The 27,046-nt window shown below is 41.2% G+C and overlaps 1 protein-coding gene across 1 annotated transcript; it reads left to right on the top strand.

Moving 5' to 3' along the window:
* The first annotated feature begins 1,609 nt into the window (after positions 1 to 1,609).
* slc6a5 (solute carrier family 6 member 5) lies at positions 1,610 to 23,916 on the top strand. Its single transcript, XM_056373566.1, has 15 exons — positions 1,610 to 2,253; positions 3,813 to 3,960; positions 4,494 to 4,625; positions 4,751 to 4,924; positions 6,512 to 6,662; positions 7,296 to 7,428; positions 8,513 to 8,647; positions 8,748 to 8,851; positions 9,938 to 10,062; positions 10,223 to 10,335; positions 12,947 to 13,078; positions 13,530 to 13,629; positions 16,176 to 16,276; positions 18,195 to 18,362; positions 19,440 to 23,916. The coding sequence occupies exons 1-15, from the start codon at positions 1,765 to 1,767 to the stop codon at positions 19,593 to 19,595; spliced, it is 2,361 nt and encodes a 786-aa protein (XP_056229541.1). The 5' UTR covers positions 1,610 to 1,764; the 3' UTR covers positions 19,596 to 23,916.
* Positions 23,917 to 27,046: the final 3,130 nt, after the last annotated feature.

The raw sequence follows: 27,046 nt of genomic DNA, 5'->3' as shown, positions 1-27,046 counted from the left end.
TAATACATAAATAACGCCAGCCTTGTCTTCTATATATAATCATTGAAATAGTCACTTTTAAAGTCTAACTTTCTCTTTTGTCTACTTTCTGCATTTTTAGGCCTAAATGTCGATGACGGAAAGAACAAAGTTTTTCTATGAGACCAAGAATCATGTGGACGGCAGATACCTCTTTCCAGGAGTGGTTACTGTAATTGTAACTGTACCAGAGAAACACGACTCAGCACAGTGCAAATAGGCTACCTATAATTTACACCCGCGTGCACTGTGATGTAGCAGTGAGATCCTCTCCAGTATTCGCCTAAACCCGGAAATCTTTAACCCTAACGACCTGTGTTGTGTGATGTGTGTGTGTGTGTGTGTGTGTGTGTGTGTGTGTGTGTGTGTGTGTGTGTGTGTGTGTGTGTGTGTGTGTGTGTGTGTGTGTGTGTGTGTGAGAGCATCCTACACATCCCTAGAGACAAGTGTATTAATCAGCTTTGAAAGAGTTCCGTCCAGCGCTCACGCATGCACCGTGCGTAATCAGAACGCACGCACACGCGCCCCCGTCGTCTTTGGCTTCGGTTGTCCCTTTAAAAATCCGAATCCAAGGCCAATGATTTATCAAACTCCTATTATCAAGAAAATGTCACGCGAAGGGCACCTTGCTCTGCACTGACGCAAACTCCGCTCTTTCCCACGGAGCCATAGAAAAGCTTTGCACTTGGTGCTTTGCGCGGCTACAGCCAGTCCGCTTCCAGTCCTCTCCTCGTCTTTTTACAGCTGTTTCCAGCCTGCCAGCAGAGCTTTGCAAAAAACATGGTGAGTGTCCCAAAACTCTTTATTTACTTTTCCACCTGCACTTTCATCTGTTTTAGGAACTTGTTCTCAGCTAGTTTCTGGTTATTTTCACCCCTTTTTTTTTTAAAGGCAGTTTGGCACGTTGGGTTAGTTGCGCTGTCCGTGGTGCTGAAATGCAGCTGTGTCTCCAAATTACAAACTTTCTTCACTTCATCCCGTCACCAATCTAACTGTTTTTTCTACTGTAAAATCCTTTAATCTGGCTTTTAAAAAGTTTGAATGTGTCAAAGTTGAATTTTAATCCATTTTACCTAATTTCTTATTTAGGTTATTTGTTTTCTGTTTAAACAGAATCCATTATACAGGCAAGTGCAGTTACTTCGATATTTTCCCACTAATTAACAGCAAAACTAAGCATTAATCAATCAAGAGTGTCTTTTTTTTTTTTTTTTAAATAACCACCATTCTTTTTTTTAGAGTCTGGGGAGTTTTTCTGGTTGCTCTCCCGCCCCCTCAAAGCTAAATTTAAGGGAATCATTTGTAATTCCGCCGCCTCGGGTCCGTTCACTGCTGTAACGCCGGTGATCTTGCATGCCTGCCGGGGAGAGCGGAGCCACCGAGAGACCCGCAGCAGCTTGTCTATTGCCCATAAAAATCAGTGGATGTGTGTGGCTGAATGACATGAGGGGGAAATGGGGCGTAAAATTAAAGAATCTTGCAGAAAGCGAGAACTGGAGAAGCAAAGCAACCCCCCTCCCTCCAACACCCACCCCCCACAGACACACACGCAAACACACACCAGCACACCCGGTAGACTGTGAGCTGAAACTATAGAGCAGCCAGAGCCAGAACATGCTGCAGAAAAACGTTGCAGAAAGAGAATTGAGCATTTTTAGTCCCAGAGCAGAGATGGGCTGCAGCAGCCTCCCAGCCTCACGCTGTCTGTCGCTCTGCCGCCTTTTGTCTTGCTGATTTGTCACTCCCATGTTCCAGGATTTCTCTGACCAGAGAGACATGGCCAAACAACCGGCCAGCGCCAGCGCGCCTACCGGCTACATCCCGGCGCAGCAGTCCGACGGAGCTGCGGGACTTACAGCAAACAAACCGGACAACTCTGCTCCGTGCCCGCCGCCCGCCCCTCACCATCACCCGGCGCCTCAACCGCCGCCTCCGTGCAACGAGAGCAAAACTTTTTGTCCCACGGAAAATAACCCGGGAGAACCGGACGCTAATAAAGCGTATGGGACGTTTAAAAGCACCCCACCAGCGGTCCCTGGATCCGTGGCCACCAACTCGGCCTTTAGGAAGGATTCCGCCTGTTCGGCCCGCGGGGGGTCCGCCCAGTACGGCGACCCGCTGCGGGCCACCGCAGAGCAGAACAACACCGCGGGCAACTGGACGGCTATGAGCCAGACCACCATCATACTGGGAACAGATGGGAACACGTCTGTTCAGCCCGGCACCGTGGCGGGGGTAAGTCAGCTAAATGAACCGTTTCTTTAACGGAGAGCGGTTGGTCTGGAAGCGGGTGCGGTGTGGATGTTTCCGTGTGTCGCTGATAAGACAGCTGACTGGATGAACCTGCTGTCTCCACACAGGGAAGGTGCACACCCCTGGGAGCTCTCACCGCCACGCAGAGCTTCAGTAGATCAGTGCTGCTGATGTGTGATGAGCTGCTGCTGAGCTGTAATGTGATCGCCTTTAAAAAAAAAAAAAGGAAAAAAAAGTGCTTTTCCAGTCGGTGGTCTGTGGGTTTGTGGCTGCACAGATGTGCTTAAAAATGTTCCTGTGTTGTAACTTACGAGCTGAATCAGTGGATGCTTGTGGCTTGATATTCGGATTATGGCCTAAAAAAGGAGCATGAAGAGGCCGGTCCTTCATATCAGGATGTGTAGAAATAATTGATATTTAACAATCTAAAAACACTGTGGCCTCTGATTCAATTATCTCTTTGTGATTCAGGCTGTATTTAAGTTCCCATAAAGCCACATGGTGGTGGTTCATTTAAACACAGACTGCTGAATTAATGTGTTGATAAATTGTGTAGAACCAACCTAAAAACTGATACCCAAGCTGCAAAGGCTGAATCCTTGCATGTAATGTGCAGTAGGTTATTTTTTGGGGGGGGACTCTGAACTATTTGGCGTCCCTGCTGTGCGCAGCCTCGAGTCCTGGTCCCTCTGCACCAATCTGATGCGCCGTCAAAACTTTCAAACCCGCTGATGTCAGCTAAATATCCGGGAGAACAAAAAACGGAGGAAGCCTGTGATTTATTAATGAGTGTGATGGATGATCAGATCAGATGGAAACATTCCTCCTAAACGAAACTATTTGTCTTTGTAGATGTAGCTAATAAACCAATTTCCGGGTGATTGTTCAGCTTTATTTATTTATTTATTTTTTTGCTCACACGCTTAAAGATGATGATTAAATCAAACTCTCGCGGTATTTTCGGTGTTCCCTGCTGCTCCCGGCAGAAACACTTGGTACGGCCCAGAAGCCCAGGTGTTATCCGGCTGATAGACAGCACGGTGTTACATGGGACTGCGGATTGCTTCCAAACCCCGCGGGGGAACCACACCCCCCACCCCCATCACACGTGCACACATTCCCATGCACGGCGTTTATTTATGTGAATCTCCATACAGGCTCTTGTGTGAATTTAAAAGGATCCAGTGGTGCAATTGTAATTATTTAGTTAGTATTTGCTTCCTTTTCTTTTAAGCGCCTCTTTTGGATTGTTGGATGTAATTTCAGGCGCTTTGGCCTGTAAGTGCAGATCAACATGAGTTTCATATACAGTGTTTGGAAAGCTGCTGAACTCTGACTGAAAAAAGCTTCTCTAACCGTAAAACAAAATGAACAAGAAGGATAAAAAAAAAATTTTGTTGGTTGGGTGTTGACTGAAGATTATTGCTCATCTGTTCATATTTTATGTTCTTTTATTTTCCCTAACGATGGAACTTGGAGTCTATTGCCACCAGGCTGGTGGTTTTTATTTTGGAGAATGAATGAGTGTTTCTTCCTCTCAGGCTGACGATGATGACGATGGGGGAGATGAGAATAAGGCCAGAGGAAACTGGTCAAATAAACTGGATTTTATTCTGTCCATGGTTGGCTATGCGGTGGGACTGGGAAACGTGTGGAGGTTCCCTTATCTTGCCTTCCAAAATGGTGGAGGTAAGAGTTCAGGGCCAGTGGCTTTAATTCCTGACACACAAACAAACAAAAAATCTGTTTTAAAAAAAATCGATCTTTTTTTGCCTCTTTATAAATCAGACTTGAATTATTTCTTATTTTTTCTGGTGAGATATTTGTAATGTATATCCCAGAAGTCATTGTAGGCCTTTAACCAGCCTACGAAAAATATAATGAAAATAAATAAGATAGGAATAAGACAGAAAAATAAGAGAAATAATAGAAAGAAAACTGCACAAAAATACTGTGAAAAATGTGGTTATTATTATTATTATTATTTGTATTACATATTTTATTATTATTATTAGCCTATTAATATCATTATTTGCTCGAAGCCATGTAAAGATAATTTTTATTCATTACTCAGCGTAATGATCCGGACTGTGTGTAGTTTAAATATCAGCAGATGAGACGTGTGCAGCCCACATGTGTATTCATGTTCATTTGATTTTTAGACAGTCTTCCTGTGGCTCTGTAAGCTGCGCTCTGTAGCCTGCTGTTTAATTTCCTTGCAGGAGCTTTTTTGATCCCCTACCTGACAATGCTGGGCATTGCCGGGATCCCAATCTTTTTGATGGAGGTTTCCCTGGGCCAGTTTGCCAGCCAGGGCCCCGTGTCAGTGTGGAAATGCATCCCAGCCCTACAAGGTAAACTGGCACAGCTAATCCACTGAAGGACAATTCACAAATAAAAAACTCATTTCTTCTCATGAAGACTTCTCTACTTTTTCTTAAGAGTAATTTATATATTTCGTCTCATTTATTTATTTTAGGTTGCGGGATTGCCATGTTGATAATATCTGTCTTGATAGCCATATACTATAATATTATAATGTGCTGGACACTGTACTACCTGTTCGCTTCGTTGAAGGGCTCACTGCCATGGGCTAACTGTAGGAATGAGTGGAACACGGTGGAATGTAAGGACAAAGACATGCTGCTGTTAGGTAAGACACACACCTTCACACACACACACACACACACACACACACACACACACACACACACACACACACACACACACACACACACACACACACACACACACTAAAAGCACCCCTCTCTCTTCACAATGCGCAATGCGTCATGACTCCCTCAGCTGAGGTGTCCTGCACTATAATGAATCCTGACCTGTGATCTCTGCGGTGTTTTCACCCTCAGACGCTTTAAATTCAGAGCACGTCATTTATGTGTTTGCAGAGGCCAGTGACATGTGAGCAGGGCCTCAACTCGGAGACAAACATTTTTATATATTTTCGATTCTTATTTCGTGTGATAATGACTTGATGACATGATTACAGCAGTGCTTTATGTTTAAAAGCTGCTGTGTACAGCTGGATCAGTCTGTATTGGTCTGATCTTAATGACACTGTAGATAAAATCATGTTTTGACTGTGAGAAAATGCGCGGGAAGGGACTCGGAGACGCTTTACGTCGATCTGCGTCGAATAATTACCGAAATCCCGCTCATTCTGTGTAAAATTTTGCCTTTAGCGATTCTGTGAATTCAGCACAAAAAACTGCTTGCTTGACAAATTTACTGTACTGACCGAGCTGCTGCAGTGCTGCAGTGAGCCCGAGACTGACCCCTGCTGGCTGCGACTGCAACTACAGGCCCACTCAACACTGTGGTCCCTCTGCCACTCTCTCTCTCTCTCTCTCTCTTTCTCCCTCCCTCTCTCTCAATCTTATGAATGAGGTAAATAACGATATAAGCAGTAAGAAAAAAAATCTGCATCACAAGTATCTTAAAATTTCAATTTATTAATAAAAGAACAGGAATTAGATGAATTATGCAAACTGTAATATATTAATATATTTTGCACATGTAGTGGAGTTGGATAAAATTATTCGGAGACCTTTGCAATTTGATGCACAGGCCCTGCAAATAATGCATTTTGTGAACTCTATAATCTTACATTTGTATTTCAACAGTATCTTTATCTATGTGGTTATTTTCAGACCATGTTCTGAGGTCATGTGTCCTACCTGATTCAAGTGTTTGTGTTATTTTGTCCAGCTGCAGAAACATCTGTCTTTCTCTATAACTGAGTAGCCGGGTTACTTCTGTGTCGGATGTTATTCTCAGTATTGATTTAATAAAGTCTTTTGTCTTGAATGTAGAGCAGAGTTTTGTGAGCACAAAGCAGCATTAACATTTTCACAGTTTAACAAATGTGAGTCATATAAAAAGCTATTTTATCTATTTTGACCTGATTTTTTTGTGCAGGCAAAAGCAGGGCAGGTTCTTTCTATCTAAGTATCTGAAATGAGGCACAGAATGATTTTCATTGTGCATATCTGTGCTATGTATCTAGAAGAGCTAAGTCTACTCCGACTCCCACTGAGGCTCCACGCTGCACACACTGCTGCAGCAGCCTCCTGTCACTCCTCCTTTCTATAAATCAGATCCATCTGTTCACTCCCACTTTGCTTTCAGTGTGAAAACCTGAGTGGACAGTGAAGTCTGTCCCACAGCTGCACTCTGCCAGTCTCTCTCCCCGCTGACGTGTGTTGCTTTCTGATTGGAACAGACTCGTGCATCCTGCGAGACAGAAACATCACCTCCATCAAGAACTCCTCTTTCTGTCTATCCGCAAATACTGTGGGGAACCTGACCAAACTGTTAAACATGACTGTGGACGGCAACAAGACCTACGTCAGCCCCAGTGAGGAGTACTTCAAGTGAGTTGATCCTCTGACTGGCAACAAACAGCAGAAGTTAAATTGTATAGAAACAAAAATTAGACCCGTACAATTTGTTTTTTTATGTCCACAGATGAGAATAATCACATAATTTCCCATCTCATGCAGATATTTGACTTCTGGCAGTGGCAAAAAGTTCACAGGGACAAATTTTTTGGGTCTAGAAGAGGACCACTAAATCTTATATTTAACACACACATACAAAAAAAAAAAAAAAAAAAAAATCAGTTTTACAACTGTTTCAACCCAAATCATATTTTTTAAAACAAGTGTAAAGTAAATTTCCAGTGAAAAGAACAGATACTACATCTCCAGGACAAAATGCAAAACACATACAACTATAAATGAGTGTCAGTGTCTTAAAACAAGACAGAATAAGTCATTCATCTGCACTAGAATTAAAAAAATTGAGGGAAAAAAAATTGAATTAAAAAAATTGAATCCAGTTGATTTGTTTTGGAAACAGATTTAGTCTTAAGACTTGTATGTTTCAGTAATATACATACCTAAAGGCTTTCTAAAAAGGCTTTGCAGCATGCAGGTTTACATTTTTTATGTGTATAGTGTTTGTAGTTTTCAGGCTGAGTTTTGCTGTTTGAATCACTCCTGCAGGTACAATGTGTTGCACATCTCTAAAGGGATTGAATTTCCAGGAGACATTCGCTGGCCTCTGGCAGGCTGCCTCTTCCTGGCCTGGATCATCGTCTACGCTTCTTTAGCCAAAGGAATCAAGTCATCAGGGAAGGTAACACATCGCAAAGACTCCATAAACTAATCCTCTCGTCTCTGCTGTTTGCACCTTTGTCACCAGCTGCAGAAGGGAAACTTGGAGGTGTGTTCAGTTTTCTCCTCAGTGATGAAAGTGCCACCTAGTGATGAAACGTGTGACATACAAGAAGTGAGATCTGCAGGTCTGGTGTTTAAATCAAACAGCTTCAAGTTCTGATAACTGGTTCACTTTCAGATTCAGATCTAAAATAAGAAAATAGACAGAAACTCAAATAGGTTTTAGATGTAACGTAACTGGAAAAAAAGCATGAAAATATCAATATTTGATTTATGCCTTTAAATATAAAGTAGATGTGAATGTAAAGGCAACTTAAGTAGATGATTCTTTTCATCAGTCTTCAGTCTATCTCCAGTCTTACCTTTAAATTAATGTTCATAGGCATTTTTTAAAAATAAAAATATAGGCAGGGTTCTTTTCCTTTAGCAGGGCCTCAGTGTCAGAGCAGTGGTGGGTGTTGGGATTCACCACCGGGAGCATTTTAATTCTCTTGTTGGGAGGAAAAAAATACAGAGAAAGAGTGAGAAGATTACTGCCATTGCTTCATTCAAAATTGGAACTGAATATCACTTTACGTGGCAGCCATCTTTCATCGGCACTTTGGGGATTCTCCTCTTAATTGGAGGAAACACAACTTAGTGGAGGAAACGTGTTTTCTTGGAAGCGAATGTATCCAGGAGCTGGAGAAAATTCAGATCATATTCTTGTATCGTGTTGCCCTCTAGTGGTCATAGAGGCAACATGCAACACATCAAACCTGGAAGGAACGGTTCCTGTGAGAGAGATCATGTAAATTTGGGGCATTTCTTGCTGGTTATTTCAGGTAGTTGGCACCTGCAGGAAATAATCTCTCAAAAACATACTGCCTAAGAAATGTTGTTTAGTACAGAAGTAGTGAGTCTGTGACACTTTTAGAATTATGTTTTAAAATGGCACAAAACACATTTTATTTAGCACCACTTGATTTACTGGTTTAATTTAAAGTTTTTTTCATTGTTAGTTATCATCTCATTTTGCCTCATCTTGTCCCCTCTCTGCTCAGGTGGTTTATTTCACCGCCACATTTCCCTACGTGGTGCTGGTCATCCTGCTGATCAGAGGAGTGACCCTCCCCGGTGCCGGCGACGGCATCCTCTACTTCATCACGCCAAAATGGGAGAAACTCAATGATGCCAAGGTGCCTGATGTTTGCTCACTCGTCTCCATAAACAGCACCAAAAAAGCTTTTCCTTTTTCCTGCTCTTTACCCGCAGCTCTCTCCCCTCTCCCTCTGTCAGGTGTGGAAAGACGCAGCCACTCAGATCTTCTTCTCTCTGTCGGCCGCCTGGGGAGGCCTCATCACTCTCTCTTCTTACAATAAGTTCCACAATAACTGCTACAGGTAAACACACAAAAGGTAAACCATGCTTCTGGCAGACAAATTCAAACTGTCACCACAGACACATGATGCTACTGTAGACCTGTATGTGGATAATAAATGGACCTGTTTGCAGCCGGCAGTTCAGCGTTTCTTTATTTTCTCTGGTTGACATTAGGGGCCACTGTGTGCCGACAGCTTTATGTGCAGATAAGAAGCTCGGCTGAGGCTCATTTCAGCTTGTCTTTGTCAGTGACACTGTAACACTCAAGACCGTTGTTTTGAAACAACAGGAGACTACTACAGTTTTCAGATTTTTTTATGTGTAGCTGTTAAATGTCTGTCTGATGTAAAGACTAAGACATTACATATGAACGTAAGAATATACAGTTTTACAGTAGTTTAAGAAAAACTGAACAGCTGTTTTGTCATAGTAATCGGATCATAAATTCTGCAGTTTATGCTTATGTTGTAAGTGTTGGTTGATTTCATGATTTAAATCGTGTTGTCAGACCAGATCAGATGATTTTACTCATGTAAAAACACACAGCTGAAACTCATGAAACACATTCACAGTCATGTAGAACATTGTTTTAGGAAATGTATATGAATATAAAAAAATCAACCCTGTCCTCTGTGACTTTGTATTTATTGATATTTTTCTGGAACACACACACACACACACACACACACACACACACACACACACACACACACACACACACACACATTCCTCATACAGCAGTACATTGTACATGAACATACAATAAAACAAATAGTATTTTAAAAAAAAATCCTTAATTTCCTTTTTTGTTGACTGTGTCTGACAAGTTGACTCAACCCTAGTTTTGAAGTAGTGCGCCCCCTCGTGTACACCTTCTGTAAATGCCTTTTTAGAGCAGACAGTTTTTATTCCCAACACCAGAGGGCACTGTTGTATCTCTTATCCGTGTGCACACAAGACAGCGATGTCCTGTATTAAATAAAGAAGAGCATAATATCATTTAATAATTATTTCATGTTTTAAAGATTACAGCAGTCTTGCGGAAACTAAAGGAGATGTTCACTTATTTAGACTCTCTCTTGTCTCTTTCCTCTTTTCCCCTGCAGGGACACTATTATTGTGACATGTACAAACAGTGCCACCAGTATATTTGCTGGGTTTGTCATCTTCTCAGTCATTGGTTTCATGGCACATGAGCTGAAGGTGCCGATAGAGAAGGTGGCGGATGAAGGTAAGACACCAGACCAGCAGGCAGAAGCAGCAGGCCGGCGCTGCTCACTGAGACGCACCTGAACACGTTTAATCTTTTTACCTGAGGTAGAGACGGTGTATGTGCATTTCTATTTCTATATAAATGTGTGTGTGTGTGTGTGTGTGTGTGTGTGTTTCAGGTCCAGGCATAGCGTTCGTGGTGTATCCAGAGGCTCTGACCAGACTTCCTCTGTCTCCATTCTGGGCCATCATCTTCTTCCTCATGCTCCTGACTCTTGGCCTTGATACTATGGTAACTACTGCTCCTTTAATGTGTGTGTGTGTGTGCGTGTGTGTGTGTGTGTGTGTGTGTGTTTGTATTGTTGTCTTTCTACTTTTATGTGCCTCATTTGTCCGTATAATAATTATGAGGGAAAATCTTTAAGGGGAAAGATTATTTTACATTTATTTATTTTACTGCTTCACCTCTATAAGGTTTAAAAACCACAATGTGACATTCAGGAATTCGGCTTGTAAAGTTTTTCTGCTCCCATTTGGGAGCAGAAAAACTGACTGTCTTCAGATCTGTGTGTTTCCATCTACCTTAACCTGCGATTATTGGTGCATTCTCTGCTAAAAACAGCTGGAGGAAGTGAGGATGATAAGAGCACTTAGACTGAGACAAACTTAAATGTGCCATACAACCAAAAACAATGAGCTGACAGAGGCTAAGAATATCAGTGGAGTAGCAGGATTGTTGACAATTCTCTTAGGGTCCATCATTGCACGTCATTCAGGTGGCCGTTTGATTCAGTGTAAATATCATATTCATTAGTGGAGCTTTTTGTTTTTGGCTTTCTCTGCTTACGTGTTTAGCGTAGTCTCAGATCAGAGTAAAGTAATGAATTTAGTCAATGAATTCATACAAATGAGTGTCTGTCATCAATTTGCATTTCTAAAAGCATCTGTACTTTCTTTTTGGATGCTGATTGTGGGAAAACATTTCCTGTTGTGACTGCAACACCAAACAGTCTGTGTTTCCGTTGGTGAAGACCTGCAAGTTTCACAACATCAACATCAATCTTTCTGTCAGAAACACGAGTCTCTTGACTTTAGTTTGCTCCAGAGTAAACACTCAACTTGGTAGCGCCATCCAGCTATGTATAAACGCTGCACACATTGACCCAATTAACATAATAACTCAAACGCACCACCCGCTGCGACTGATTTCAGCAAAAGTGTTCGAGCTCTCCAGGTACTTGAGCAGAGGGGGGTCTGTGTGATTGGAGTGAGTGAAACAACTAAGCTGACCTTAAAGATTTGGAACAACAACACTGAAGTATCTCTAAGTTCTTTAAGTACAATTAAAGAACATTTGAATAATGTGGTTCCAGTATTTGACGACACCTTGGTCTTTTTTCTCTATTTTCTGACATTTTATCGACTCAACAATCACAAAAATAATGTAGATTAGTTAATAGTGGAAAGGTCAATGAGACTAGAGGCATGTATAGAGGCTTGAGTTTGCCACCACAATATTTATAGACTTTTACAGTGATTGACTATAATTAATTATCACTGTACGCTTCTAAAAACAACAAACAGACAAAGTTAGCAATCGGCTAATGAATAACTTGGAGCATTTAGCAGCTGTAGAGTCAGATTTTTTCCTCAGGAGTTGGTCGACACCAAATTGGAGATAATAAGAGAGTGAATTTTGGTAGTTGCCATAGTAACTTGCCTATAGTTTGCTATAATAACTTAAATTTTTTAGGTAGTTTTGCTGCACTCACGCAGCCAAAAAAACAGCTAATGCAGCTTTAAATAGACTCATTTTCAGTACAACCCATGCACCACTACAGCTCTGACGTATAAAACTCCTAACTGTGACAGCGACTGCTGCGACTCCTTCCTGATGTAACTTCAGCCAACAGACACGTCAGTCCCCGAGTTGTTTTTAAAGTCCAGAGCATCTCCAGGTACAATCCTCGGCAAACAATTCCATATAAAACATCAGCTCCTTCAAGTGCTCCGTGGTGATCCTGAGCTGAGCAGAGGGCACAGCGGCACATTAAGACACAAGTCAACAGTAGCAGTAAATGATGATGTTACTTTGCCTTGGCAGCGGCAGCTCAGAGGAGCGAGCTGGTGGCTTTGTTGTAGGAAGCAGCTCGGCGGTAATAGGCTTGGGATGTTGACGGGAAATTAGTTTTGGGGGTTCAGCAGGAAGGAGAAGAGCGTAGAAGTGGCAGATAACTCGGTGCCAGTGGGTTTCTATCGCACACACACACACACCCACACACACTATACCAACCTCCCTCAATTTGCCTGTTTATATATTCATCCGCTGCTGTCCTCTGGGCTCTCAGCCCCTTTTACCATCATGTTGCATTTGTTCGTCTCCAGACAGACTCCACCTGTCAGGTCCCTCCACTGTCGCCTAAATTCTTCATACTAATTTGTTTTCAAATCTTCTCTTGCTCAGCATCAGAATAATGTTCTTTATTTGTTTTGGAAATAAATAAATAATCACGTTAAAATGTGTTTATTGGATGAATTGAAGACGAATGCCACACAACACTGGATGCTGAAGTTGCTGACAGCAGCAGCTGCTCTGATTCAAATCAGGTAAACCTGCTGACTGGAGGCTTTAGAGTGGAAACGCTGCTGAAAACTGGCCTGATTGGACAATTTTCTGTAATTCTGCAGTGGAGACAGCCAATCAGGGGTTAGCCTGTAACTGCATTTAAAACTGATTTTCTTTTTTTGTAAAACTGAATTTAAAATAATTTGATTTAATTTTTCAGACAAAATCAAAAATGCAATGTCTTGATTGTTGCATTGATCATCAAACATGTGATTAAACTTTATCCCCACCTCCCTCCCCTCTCTTCACATTTTCCTGTCTCTCTTTTTCCTCTCAGTTTGCCACCATTGAGACCATCGTAACCTCAGTGTCGGATGAGTACCCCAAATACTTGAGGAAACACAAACCACTCTTCACGCTGGTCTGCTGTGCCTCCTTCTTCATCCTGGGCTTCCCCATGATCACAGAGGTACGGCACGGACACAAAAACGCACTGAATCTACTGTATTTACTCACTGGTGTCGCACCGTGGGGGGACACTTGAGCATTCTCCCCGTGCCCCGCGACTCTTTCTTTGAATAAGCCGAGAGATTCTCTGCATGTAAAGTGAAGTCGCGGCCTTCAGAGGACAGAGTCTGTGAGTGGAACAAGAAAGGCTGAGTCTTATTAAAAATCCCCGCAGACAGCTTCAGAGACGAAATCCAGCCTAAAGTAGGATTCATCCATGTCATTTCTTATGATCCAGTACAAGTCAGTGTGAAAGATATGACCACGGACAAGTCAGAGGTGGAACAGAATGAGGGAGGAGGGGAGGGGTACGATGGAGCATTGAATCGTTTTTGTAATGTTTTGTTTGTGTGTGTATGTGTGTGTGTGTGTGTGTGTGTGTGTGTGTGCGTATGTGTGTGTGCTCGTGACAGAGTGGGATGTACATGCTGCAGTTGGTGGATACGTTTGCCGCCTCGTACTCTTTGGTCATCATCGCTATCTTCGAGCTGGTGGGGATTTCCTACCTCTATGGTGAGTACAGCTGATCCTGTTTGATCTCACGACCTTTGGTCAACGAGACATCTGAAGCCCCGTTAGTGGCCCACCAGAGGCTGTAATGTTCGTTACATCCCACAGTGTTGTTCCTGCAATTCTTCCTCTTATGTTCTTGCAGGAGTCCTGAGGGTGACATTAGAGGGAAGGTCACACGGTCACTAAAATCAGAAAGCTTCTCTGCTTGAAACTTTACAGCCTTTTTTCTGCTGGGCGTAGTGAGACGTGGGTTTTCTTGTACCTGTAACCACATCCTGCAGTGATGTCACAGTGTCCTGGGGTATAATTCTACATCACTGCATCAAATGAGAAGTTAAACTACCGGGGGTCAGCAAACAAGATTGTCAGGGGGTGTAAAGTTACTCTTTTATTTCTCTGAGGGGCATGAGCATGTGCTCAGTAAATGTCATGGCAGTCTACCTCTTATTTACTGGGATGTATTGTGTGCAAACCTGATATTTTGGGCTTCCTGTATACACTACAGGAAATATCAACTCTATTATTATCCCAAAACAAATCTGCTTTGAAGAAACAATTCATTGTAAGTAAACCTAAATCTATAAAGGACTTTTGGAAACCTGTGGACCTTTGGAAACAATGTGGTGTGCAGTGGAAACATTTAAGACATACATAATTAAAAAACAGGAGGTAACAATATCAAAACAATAAAAAGAATAAAAGTGGGCAATCACACATTACAGGGTAAAGTGCGTTATGACATAAAGTACATATGAAACAGGGGAGTTTCTAACAGCTTCTTAAAACTGTCGACTGAGTCAGCATTTTTTATATCCAAGGCAAGACGGTTTCAGAGGGTGGGGACACGGTCACCTTTGGTTTTAAGCCTAGATCTCAGGACGAATGAAAGGCATTGGTCTTAGTGATCTCACCGTCGTCAGTGGACTCAGTAATTCAGAATTAAACAGAGGGACCAGCCCTTGTAGTGCTTTATAGGTAATTGAAAGAATTTTCAAATCAATGTGTCGCTCTGTTGGTAAACAATGTAGACTGTACACTGTGTGACCTACGCTGAATATTTGTTAACAGTCAAGGGGCCTCGTTATGGACCAACTGTGATTCAGAGAAGTGAATTGCAGCAATCGAGACAGGGGGAGACAAAAACATGTTGATTTGATCTTGAAAGGATAATCTAGTTATGATTTTTGCAGTTGGAGAGGATTGGACCACTTTATTTATGTAGCGAGATTTGGGACAACAGGGACGATGGCTGTGGATCCTTGATACTACTGTTAGTCTAACACATAAAAGTAATAAATATAGAAACTCACATTAAAAAGAAAGAATGGATTTTCCAGTCTAGGTTAAATCTGCTTTCAAACTCTACACCCCGAGTTTCTGATGCAGATTTACTGTTGAAAAGTTTGTAGTCACATCACTCAAGCTCAAACTGAGCTACCTGAGTGATGTCGCCTGAGTCATTTTCTTAGACTTGAGAGAACTGTTTTCATGGGCTCTGAGAACGCTCTTCTGATTGGCCGACTGTTTTCTGAATGATCCGATAAAAATATAGCAGATTTCAGGTAAACCAAAATCTGCCAGGCTGGATGGTAGGGCTGGGTGGGCGGGACTTGGGGCATGGCTGAGAGCGGTGACTGCTTTGTTGTCACATCACAAAGTTACAGAAGTCCTGACGGCTGGTTTTAAGGCTCAGTTTCTGAATACAGGCTGTGTGCATTTCTCTGTGGACTGAGGCTTTGATACTTTCACAGTATTAATATAGAACCTAGACCTGATCTATAATCACACTACACATGGACATCTACTTTTACAGTCAAGTCAAGTCAATTTTTATTTGTATAGCGCCAATTCACAACATAAGTTTATAATATAATATAATATTCTCTTTATAATATATACAATATGGGACCTTTAAACCGGCTGCAACTGCCTCAATAGAAAACATTTGAAACACCTAAGCACACAAGTTGATTTTGTCTGTGTAAAAAGGGGCTGATCCTCCTCACATCCCTCCCTCTGCTGCGTACAAACTGTTATTTCCAACCATGACCACTAGGTGTCTCTGTCGTAATGTGTAAGTCTAGCACGCAGCCAGAGAGCTCAGGTGTGTGTCAGGAGGATGTTACCAAGGAGCACAGCGAGCGGCTCCCCTTCAGTTTTGTCAGAGCATCAGTACAGGCGACATATTGAAATGATTTTGTGACTCTGCCTCTTCATGTCAGTCACTGTTATCCGTCAATAAAGGCAGAGGAATGAAACCCATCTGCTCCCTCGCCCATTCTCAGGGACGACAAAACTGATACTCTCTCCCTATCTAGCTCTCTCTCTCTCTCTCTCTCTCTCTCTCTCTCTCTCTATCTCTCTCTCTATCTCTCTATCTCACACACACACACACACATGCTCATATGGATGGATTGAATTTGCCGATCCCTTTTTTGAAGGGACCTTATTAAACCCAGGTCACTCTTTGTGTCTCTTTCTTTCTGACTTTCTCCAGTTTCTCTACTTTTGTTTGATTTCTCTTTTTTTTCTGTTTTTCTTTGCAGGTCTGCAGAGATTTTGCGAGGACATTGAAATGATGATTGGTTTCCAGCCAAACCGATTCTGGAGAATCTGCTGGGCCTTTGTGACTCCAACTATTCTGACGGCATGTTTGTTTTTGCTCATCTCATTCTCTGACACACACTCACACACTCACACAGACACATACTGACATGTGCTGCTTAAAATGTTTCCATTTTCACTGTCGCCTCTCAAGTTCATTGATTTGCAATTGGAAAGGAACAGGGGAGAAATTGCTCCTGTTACGCTGAAATAGAAAATTATTTCTCCCTTCCAATTCCTATCATGTCATCAAGTCTCAAGTTGTTTGTGTTCACAACAATCTCACAACTGTTAGTGTGACGTCAGTTCAGCTGCCATAAACACACATATACATTCATTTCTAGAGAAAACATTTCCTGTAACACGGCCACTTATTTGTCCCGTGCTGTGCAGCACAAGCTGTAAATTCCAATGCACAGTGTTTACCAGCATGTCAGTGTTGGACACCAACAACTGTTAATGTTAGTAATTCCAGTGGAAAGCACTGTAGCTCCGAAGCAGAGGTGACGATGACAAATGGAGCAGCACTCAGGCCGGCTGGCCATCCTGCTGCTCTCAAGGGAGATCCGATTTCCTCCGGGAGCTCATTGATGCACAACCCCGGGCTAATCTATTTCTGTCTGCCTCCCTTTGTCTGTTTGTTTTCCTTTTCTGCTTCTTATTCGAGTCATTCTCGGCCAAATCTTTATGAAGATAGGAAACAGATAGGATTTTTTTTGTCTCTGCTTTGACTGCACACATAGTTAAAAAGGAGGGTCTCATTTTCATCATCCAACCTCTTCTTTTATAAGGAACAGTGCACTAGGTTTAGCTATGTGTCCTGAGATCAGAGCAGTTAATTGGAGAAAAAGTATCTGTTGTAGAGTCAGTGCAGAAAATCATTACACAGCTCAATAGCATCAGGCTGCAGCAGTCGAACAAAGAAAATTTGGCCATTTGAGAAAAAACTGTGTTTTTTATTGATACCGATGAGGATTGAATCTGAACGATACAGAAGTTACAAATTATTCAGTAGGATAGTGGATTTTTTTGTCATTATTTGTATTGAACTCTTCAAGTTTACCTTCAAAACCTTCGAAATTTTTTAACTAGTCCTTCAATAAGCATTTGAATAAAACGCCAAAAACAAATAAACAAAACTCAAAGTGTGAGTATCTGTAGACACCCACAGGCTGATGCCTGAATATTTTCTTAAACGCATTTTTATCTGTGGGAATAAAAACAACTTGGGAGAGTTGTACCCCAATTAGGAAAACCTGTATGTAAAATTTAAAAAGTGATAGATAAAGGTTGGAGTCATTTTGGTTATTCTCTCCAGCTTAACAGTGACGCTCCGACAGTTTTCAGTGAACCTCAAAAGGAAACTAGTGATTTTATTATTATTATTATTATTATTATTATTATTATTAATATTATTAATATTATTAATATTATTAATATTATTATATGATTTCAAAATATTTTGTAGTAGAGGTTTCTGGCACAACTTCAGCTTCTTCCAAGGTGCATGGAGAAAGGTAAAAGTCTAAAGAGGTAAAAGGGAAAAAAAAGTCCAGCATGTGATGTGTTTCAGCTCCATGACCCTGATGAAGGCCACAAGCTCGATACAAATTTCTCTCTGTACGGCTTGTGTTGCTGGAGTTTTGACTTCTTTCAAAACCTTTTCATCACATGTAGAAATAGCTACTACTGTCAGATCTGCTGTAGATGTGTAGGTTGCGTTGTAAACATACAACACAACATGCACAGGTTTTGCTCTTTAGCTACACAGGCTGTCCTCTGCTGACTCTGTACACTGCAGTGAACCGTGTCCTTGTGAGTGATAAATGTGCAAACACAACTACATTTGTCAGTTTTTTTTTTTACCTGTGGAGCAGACCAGTAAACAGAAGCTGAAGTGACACTGCAGCAGTGGGCGTCTCATTTAAAGTATGTTTTCTTGGATTCCCTGGTCTGTGCAGGGCATCCTGGGACTGAGTCTGTACCAGTGGAAGGTGATGACGTATGAGGACTACACCTACCCCACCTGGTCCATGGTTATGGGCTGGCTCATGGTAATCTGCTCCGTCATCTGGATCCCCATCATGTTCGTAGTTAAGATGCACCTCGCCCCCGGCACCATAATCGAGGTAATAATTGAGACGAAGCCGTGACGAGACAGCCTCACGTATGTTTTGTTTTTGTCTCCTGCGCACGCACGCATGCACACACACAAACACACACACACATACACACATACACACACACACACACACACACACACACACTGCCCCCCACACATACTCTGTCAGAGAAATCAATAGTCTCATCATTCGCTCATTAGCAGGGAGAGGCGGGCTGCTGGGTGCGTATTAATTTGGATATTTCTCTGGGAGTCTGATGGGTCTCTTTTAAATACTGTACTCAGATTAATGGATGATGATGATTGTGGCTTTCTGTCCTGATGTTTCTCTTCCCTCAGCGGCTCTGACGACAGGCCTCAATCACAGACTGTCCTCCAACATTTTAATTTCTTTTTTTTGCCCAGTTGTAATAAATGTATAATTATCAGCGTGTTTATTATTATTACGGGGATATTGCAAAACGACTGCACATCCATAACATGGTGCATGGTACATGGCATTAATTAGTCTTAACATCATCTCAGGGTCATAAGAGTAGACACAAGAGGAACAACCTTAACAGTGACAGGGAAAAAAGGGAAGCACAAACAGGAGGACTGTAAGAATTCTCAGCAGTAAATGAAATATAATGTACAGTTTTATATAAATGGTAAATGACTACATTTAAATAGCACTGGTATATCAAACTTTACATTCTTCCACACACATTCTTACACCCAGTGTCATCCAAGGTTGTGGCCATGAGGATGGGAGCAACTGGGGTTGTCAGAGTTTTGCTCTAGTGTGGGCAGAAGATGCCAGAAATCGAACCTTCATCCCTACAATTAATAGATATTTGAGGCCTGTCTGTTACTAAACATAAACCAGAAGTTAAAGGAATAAACATCCAATATATACGCGAGGAGACTTAGTTCAGTTCTTCAAATGTTTGGCTTTGATGGCTCCTTGTGTTGGTATGAAAACAGACCACAAAAGCTTTAACGATCGAGTTTCTTCTGTGCCCCTACCCATCAATACACAGATATCGTGATGTATCTGCTCTGCCTGTGTAAACCTGCTGTGTGTTGCCTCTCCCCTCTGCAGCGTCTGAAGCTGGTCTGCTCCCCTCAGCCCGACTGGGGTCCTTTCCTGATGAAGCACCGCGGAGAACGCTACAAGAACATGATGGACCCTCTGGGAACCAGCTCCCTGGGCCTCAAACTGCCCCCAAAGGACTTCCAGCTCGGCTCCTATCAGTAGCAGCCATCCCGCCAGCACCACGCCCGCCACTTCCAACCCCTGCAGGGGGACACCTGGGAGGAGGGGGGCAATGTCTCTTCTTCTCCCTCCTCCTCTCTCTCTTTTTCCCGCTCTTTGCTTCCTGTTCTCCTCCCTGTGGAAACAGGCTCCCTCTCCTCCTCTTTCTCTCCACCACTCCCTCTCTTCTCTCAGGGAGGAGTGACTGCCCAGGTGGAGTCTACTCCTCCGCTGCTGCTTCGTACTCAATTAATGGGCTATCATTGCCTCCCACACATGACCACTGATTACTCCAGAGCCCTTCCCAGGGATCTTTATTCCAAGAGAAAAATTGTGCCATAAAATGACACAGCTCAGACTGCACTTGCAATATTAGACTCACCATGGCTGCTCCCTATGGAGTCATGTGTGTATGCGTGTTTGTGTGTGTGCGTGTGTGCGTGTGTGTGTGTGTGTGTGTGTGTGTGTGTGTGTGTGTGTGTGTGTGTGTGTGTGTGTGTGTGAGTGGGCCATCATACTTTTGTGTAAAGATAATGAATCATCTTGCTGAAAGCAGACACAGGAAAAACAAAAAGAAAATTGAACGACAGAGTAACAACGGGTTCGGCGGGGATCTGTATTTTGTTCCATCTGTGTAAAAAATTCCATCGGCGATACAAATAATATCAACTGCCTTGGAAAAAAAGGGGAAAAAAAATCCACAGTATGCACTGTTATCACATTTTGTTCCTCTCCAGCAGTACATATGTATATTCACACTAGCTACTGCTCAGTCGCTCTTGGTTTGTCAAAAATAGATTACAAGATCTGCAATTTGTGCCTCCTACGTCCCAGTAGAGTAGCGAATGCATCCTGATTACCACGTTCAGTAGATACACTTTGGCCATGGATGACTCTGCAGTACGATAGAGGCTTGGGTCTATTTTTCTCTCTGAACCTGAGGGACCATTTGTGATACCCTCTCTGTTTCTCTATTTAGTAAGTCGTATTCCTGCTGTATTATCCTAGAATATAAAGTAGCACATTCCTAATGTAGGAAACCACTAGGGTAGCCTATCCTTCCTTTAGTAGATGACCTTTTTAAGTCTCGGAAGCCTGACCTGATGGTCACTCCGTGGATATATTTTAGATGGTGTATTTATCACTGTATGTGTTGTGAACTTGTCTACCGATCTGTGGAAACCATTTTATTATGCATACATATATGTATATATCTATATATCTATCTATATATAGATAGATATATATATGTATATGTATCGCCTCCAGCAGAGGAGAGAGTTAGCGAGACAGATGCTGACAGAGTGTATGTGTGTGTGCTCTGTGCCTCTCTTAACCCCATGTTTCTCTTGCTAGCTGTGTAATATCTTGTACAAAGTGTACACCTCTCAAAAAAAAGCTATCTTCAAGTAGTAAGTGTGTGTGTTGTTGCGTTCTCACAATATTAGGAGCAGCTGCTACGTGTGAGTAGATGAAGATTAGACTAGAAAATGGCCGCCTCCTTTTCCTGGAAGTGTACTTTGTCTCTTGTTGTTTGTGGTAGAGCTCCGGAGACCTCTTTGCCATTTCAGACTTATGCCTCTTTGCTTCTCTGTGTGTCCTCATGAAAACAGGGTCTCAGGTATACTTGATTCCATCAGACTACTCCGGTAGTTGTAGGAACAATTGCATTCAGTACATAGGAAACAGAGAGTAGAGCCATCCTAATGCTAAATTATAATGGAAGCAGTATATGGAAGTGTGTAGCAGAAGATCAGAATCAAAACACTACTTCCTGATGACCTCAATGCAGCAACACTTTGCGTTTTGCTTACTGCTGCTTAAATGCGCCTTTGCGACTATTATACAGGATGTATGAGTGAATTAAGCTGTTTTCACCAACTGTGTGCAGCGCTAAATTAAGTATCCTGCTTTCCATTATGTTTGTAACATAGTTAGATCGAAAACAATGATTAGTTAAGATTAATGAAAAAATCTAATTTTGAATGCCTTGTAATCAGCTAGAAATTTAAATGGCTTTCTCGCCAGTTTCTTAATCGTCAATACACTGATCTGTTTTTTGTTTTGTTTTGTTTCTTTTTTTTTTTTTTTTTTTTTTGCGTATGCAGAAAATGAAAGTTTGTCAGCAACTTTCTGGTCGCCTTGCTCACACTGTGATCCTTCAGAATCAGTCAAATTACTGTATTATAGAACATTTCCCTTTAAGTCTGGCAGTTAAGAGAACATCAGCACAAATGAGTTAGTGTAAGTGCGTTTCTTGGAGGGTGTAAGAGTAATCTCCGACTTGCTTTGAAGCCCTTTTTAAATGTGACATGACAGGCAGCCAGCCTTTACTCTGTGGGCCGTCGGCCAATCACCTTCAAAGTAACACCATGTTTCCACATAGAAGCAATTAGTCCTTTCCAAGCTTCGGTCAGTTGGATATGCATTTTCATGTTGACGAGAAAAAAAAAATCCTGATTGGCTTTATTATGCTTTTAACACTGCAGGACCTTAACTGCAGAGTGGCTTAAGTGTTTTTAATGGCGGTTGCAGGTATGGATGCAATAACATTTGCTCAGAGTTTAAGGGTCTCCCTAATTGTTTCTCTAAGCCATGTCCTTTCATAGTCTTGACATGATAATAGCACAGATACGATTTTAGAGGTTTTACGGTTTGAAAACAAAACATAATCAATTAATGAGCACAAAAGCCCTGTTATTAAATAGCTTGCTTGCTCCACAGTGTTGCTTTTGTTAAGACTTAGTGCATTTAGCTCTGTTCAAATGTGATCAAAAAATACAAGTATGTCTGTGTGTGCTTGTGCGTGTGTGTGTGTGTCGTCTCTGTATTAGTCTCACCAAACTCCATGTAACTGTCAGTCAGATGTTTGCATGGCCATTCTCAGAGTAGATTGCTGAGAGAAAGAAGCAGAGGAGATTTTACAGGGCTTTTTTTTCCCCAGGATGCCTCGGCCTGATGCTCCTCTTTATCATTTGTGGTGGATGTGAGGATCTTAGACCAACATTTGTGAACTCGAGCTGGGTAAAACAAACTTTTAACACTGATAAGCTTCAAAAGATTCAATCCCATGGCAACCACTCATTTGAGAGCAGTGTAGGCCAAAGGAGCAGTTTGGCATTTCAAATCATGTGTTGGATGTTGTTGAACCTTAACTCTTTGTAGTAAGACTTGAATGATAAAAATCCTTTCATGCCCTGAGATTGATTTTAATGATTTCCTTCAGGGCTGCAACTAAATAGCTATAAATTTTGTCTTTTTTGTCCCCGTGTTTCCATTTCTTCTGGGCTCGTCTGCTTTTGTTTTGAGAAAAAAAATCGAATTAGGGTTCAGTTAAAACCACATTGCTTCATAAAATATAACACTGAAGAGCTTGCATGTGCAGTTTGTGTTGCTGTAACTCAATGTCCATGTATAGTAAACCTTGTCCTTTCCCTCTCAATAGTATAAGTCCATGCATGTTTACTTTAGGGAGCTTTTTGTTCTACATAATGTGATGAAACAGAGGGTTGCTGTTGTCCTTCTTACAGAAGAAGGAAGACGAAAACAAAAAAAAAAGAGTAACTGTCAATTCACTTTGCCTGCAAGTCAACTTTGGGCAGTATAGGTAACCAAAGAAAGAATACTTTAACTAGGGTTTTAGTGTAAACAGAAAAACAAACTTTAGAAGAAAAAAGGAATGTGTCATCTGCGTATAGGAGGTTGAGATACTGCCATTCATATCCCATGTAGTGTTCCTCGATGTTTGCCAATACGTTACACAACATCTTCAGGTAACCATTGGCCTTATAGATGTCCTCTAATGGTAGAATATTGTATGTATTTCAAAAATAACACCACAGAATAGCTTATCGTCTGTCTCATATGGTACCGGTATTCCTATTGTTACGTCTGTTGTGTCATTTGGGCACTTTATTGTGTGACCTATGAATGCATAGGTTAAATTTCTAATTACTTGAGTAATGTCATATATTTCTGTGTGTTCTATGTGAGGTACTGCTGCCTATGGATATAGATATGTGCCTCCAACAGCCCATGACATCCTTTGATTTGAAAATAGAGAGTAGATATATAACAAATATGTTTTAAAATATGTGTGAGATGTAAAAAAAAAAAAAAAAAAAAAAGAAAGAAGAAGATATATATCATATATGTGAAATGCATTTATTTATTTTCAATGTCATCAATCTTTGAGGCCCTACCTCAGATTTTGTATTTATGTATAGAAATGCAATTGGATTATAGTATCTTTGCCAATAATAATATATCGCTATTATATCATGAAATGTATAACCTATGAATCAATAAATAAATGTTATTGTTTTCTTTGTTGTCACTGGCTTCTTTCAGACAGTCTTCTTGCTGTGATGGCGGAGCTACAGACAATAGCGACAAGGAAATTAGATTAAGACAATAAGCCCCCTCTGTGATTTAACTTGTCAATCAACTTTTATATTCAGCTGCTACATGACTGAAGGCATCACAGCTGTGTGAAAACGTTACATACTGTTTGTTGTTTACTGGGAAATCATGATCAAAGAGGAGGAGATTAGAAAGAGAAAGAAGATTTGAATGTTCCTGCAGGCGTGGTGTTTGTTGGTACATACCATGTGCTACACAACACCTATTGCTGTGGCAGACTAGCTTGCATATTTCATGTCGAACTAATTTGCAATTTAAATTAATTTGCATGCAACACCCCAGCTGGTACAGTATATCATACACACCAGAAATAAGTCCCTTAATGATGCTAGGAATAAGCAGAAAGACTCTGGAAGTTTATTGAATTAAATTCCTCAGTGGCATCAAGGCTTATTGATTTGTTATGAAAAGACAGGAAACTAGTGAGTGCAACTGATTTGTAAAATACTTTGTATTAATGATTTGTAAAATTAATTCTATATATAATTAAATAATATAATTCAATATTACCAGCTCTCATATTGGCACAAACATTGGGAGTTTAGGTGCACAAAAAGGATTTTAATATGCATGTTTATTATTGGAGTTAATTTCAAACACATTTGATCATGCATTATCGAAACAAGAGAAAGAGCTTACAGCCACGCTAACGGCTCTGTGAAGCTGTACTTTGGTACAAAGGTGGTTTGAGGTAAATGCTAACATGCTGATGTTTAGCAATTACCAGATAGATTTAGTATGTTAGCATGCTATCAATCACTAATTAGCACTAAACACCATCTCTGTAAAGCCAGACCAGTATTGGCTCCACGGTTGGACTGGGAAAGAAATTCAGCAGTTGACTTATCCACTGGTACCGGCTGGCGAGGCTGTTGAAAACGTATGGATGTTTTGACAGTCCAGTGGCCAACTAGGGATTTGAAGTGGTAGACCCCATGGCCAGTTCACCTGTGCTCTGGTCTTATCTCTTTCTTTGTCTGAGGCCTTTTTAGATAATAACATGGTTTCTTCTGTGGAGGAAACTCTGGAGGGTCGCTTTCACATTATAGCTGTTTACTGCACTGTACCATCTTGCGTGTAGATGGTGTGTGTTTATTAATGTGGGGAGGACCAATGGTTTAACAGGAGGGACTCAAATGCTCTAACATGCACATGTACATGCACTAACATGCATGCGCTATGGTCCCGTGTACCAAAACAAAGAACAGAAAAAACTCAGATTACAAAAGACATAGAAGGCGTGTGACTTCATTCTCTACTCAGGATGCCATTACTCCACTATATCTTTATATAGAAAATAGTTGTTGCTGCTATATTACTGTTTAAAATCTGGTTTACAGATTTAAGGTAGCATCATTCACTGTCTGTTGAAAGCACTTATCCTAAGAAGTTATGGTGAGGAAAAATTTCCTTCTCTTCTCTCCTAATAAATGATCAAAAAAAATCTGCAGGAGGGAAAAAAGTTTGATGTGTTCAAGAACACTTTTGTCTTCTTTTTGCAGGTGCTGACACTCAGACATTTGTCATTCTGACCATGGCAGTCTCGCCTGCTCTCTGACCGACAGCTTGTTTGTTTACTTCACCATCAGTTAAAAGTTTCCTGGCCCTTGACTTGAAGACACAACACAACAGTTTCCTGTCTGTATTCAGCTGCCAAGAAAATCCTTCACGATTTATCTCATCAGCTGATGAAAGCTGACCTTGAAAAGCAAAAAAACTTCACAATACAATATTAAAACATGATTATATATTTTTAAACTACTCGTTCAATGTTACAACGACAAATATGAAAGAAACAAAGACTCAGGTGCTGAGAAACACAATGGGAGATGATTAAAGTTCAAAAAGGCAAAGTCTTTACTGAATAATTGGGTAGTCATACACAGATAGTCCAGTCCAATTCAAGGAAACACTAATGGCAGGGGGTAGGCAAAAATGCCAAAAACAAAAAGCAAGGCAAAGTCAAACACCATGGAATCTAACAGGCTGATGCTTCAGCAGTCTAGTTTATTGCAGGACACACTGTGAAACATGGATCTAATAAATAAACTTGTCAATATACAAGACAAATTTTCATCTGCATGAGTCAACCATTTATAGTGATAAACAATGGAGCTAAGCAAGGAATTGATTAGTGCGTCATTTCATGCTGCATTCCTATTGGTTGGTTGTAGACTTAGGTCATTGCAGCAGTCACATAGTGACCTGGTCATCCCAAATTTCTGGCACTGTCAGAATTTTGTTGTCCCAGCCTATCTTTGGACCGTGACAACAGCCATGTTTGAACCATTCTCACAGTGCGACATAGGACCACTGACAAAATAAAACAGGAAAAAAGACATTTAATAATTAAACGGGATGTTAATGAATGTGTGAACTTTGATAAATGCTTTCAATATAAGTATTTAATATGGACTAATTGTCAGAACACAATATGATAGCAACAAAAACGTAGAAGAAATTAGATTATCAAAAGGCCTCTTATCCATCCGTGGCCTCTGTTGCAGATAATGAAATGCTATTTATCTATGTACTCTCATTTTTATTTGAGTCTGTACTCCTAAAATATATGAGTTCAGTATTTAAATAGCGGTGAGTTAGAAATGCTGCCCTGTCTAAACACTCTTTAAAGCCAGCATTGTGTTAATCGCTTCTCCTTGACTTGAGGGCATCATCCACAATAGACACTCTGAAAACACTGCTTTAATTTGCCGTGCTGTCAGATTCAGCGACAGGCATGCAAACATTTCCTCCCCTCTCTTTGTGTGTTACGCAACCTCTTGTGGTGTGGGGATAATATGTAAGCAATAATGACGCACAACATGGAGTTCTATAACAGACATAAAGAAAATGAATCCTTAGTTTTGTGTGGGGTTTCCTGTTACACAATGTTATGCAATAGTGATGCAAGCCAGTCAAAAACAAGACTAGGTTTAAACCCAGTATAAGGATGGACCATGTATGAGTGAACCCCCCCCGAACCCCAACCCCTCCTCATCCCCCAACCCTCCCATCTGACCATGTGTCTTGTC

Source organism: Seriola aureovittata, chromosome 1 (assembly GCF_021018895.1).
Source record: "Seriola aureovittata isolate HTS-2021-v1 ecotype China chromosome 1, ASM2101889v1, whole genome shotgun sequence".
NCBI lineage: Eukaryota > Metazoa > Chordata > Actinopteri > Carangiformes > Carangidae > Seriola > Seriola aureovittata.
Note: the sequence above shows the minus strand (reverse complement) of the source record. Positions and strands in the feature narration are given on the sequence as shown.

What these genes read in the sequence shown, in the direction of transcription:
- slc6a5 (XM_056373566.1), top strand. Translation starts at nt 1,765, where the DNA reads ATGTTCCAGGATTTCTCTGACCAGAGAGACATGGCCAAACAACCGGCC. An exon ending in AGAGAAGGTGGCGGATGAAG is followed by an intron (nt 10,063 to 10,222) that starts GTAAGACACCAG and finishes TGTGTGTTTCAG; the next exon opens with GTCCAGGCATAGCGTTCGTG. An exon ending in GCTTCCCCATGATCACAGAG is followed by an intron (nt 13,079 to 13,529) that starts GTACGGCACGGA and finishes TGCTCGTGACAG; the next exon opens with AGTGGGATGTACATGCTGCA.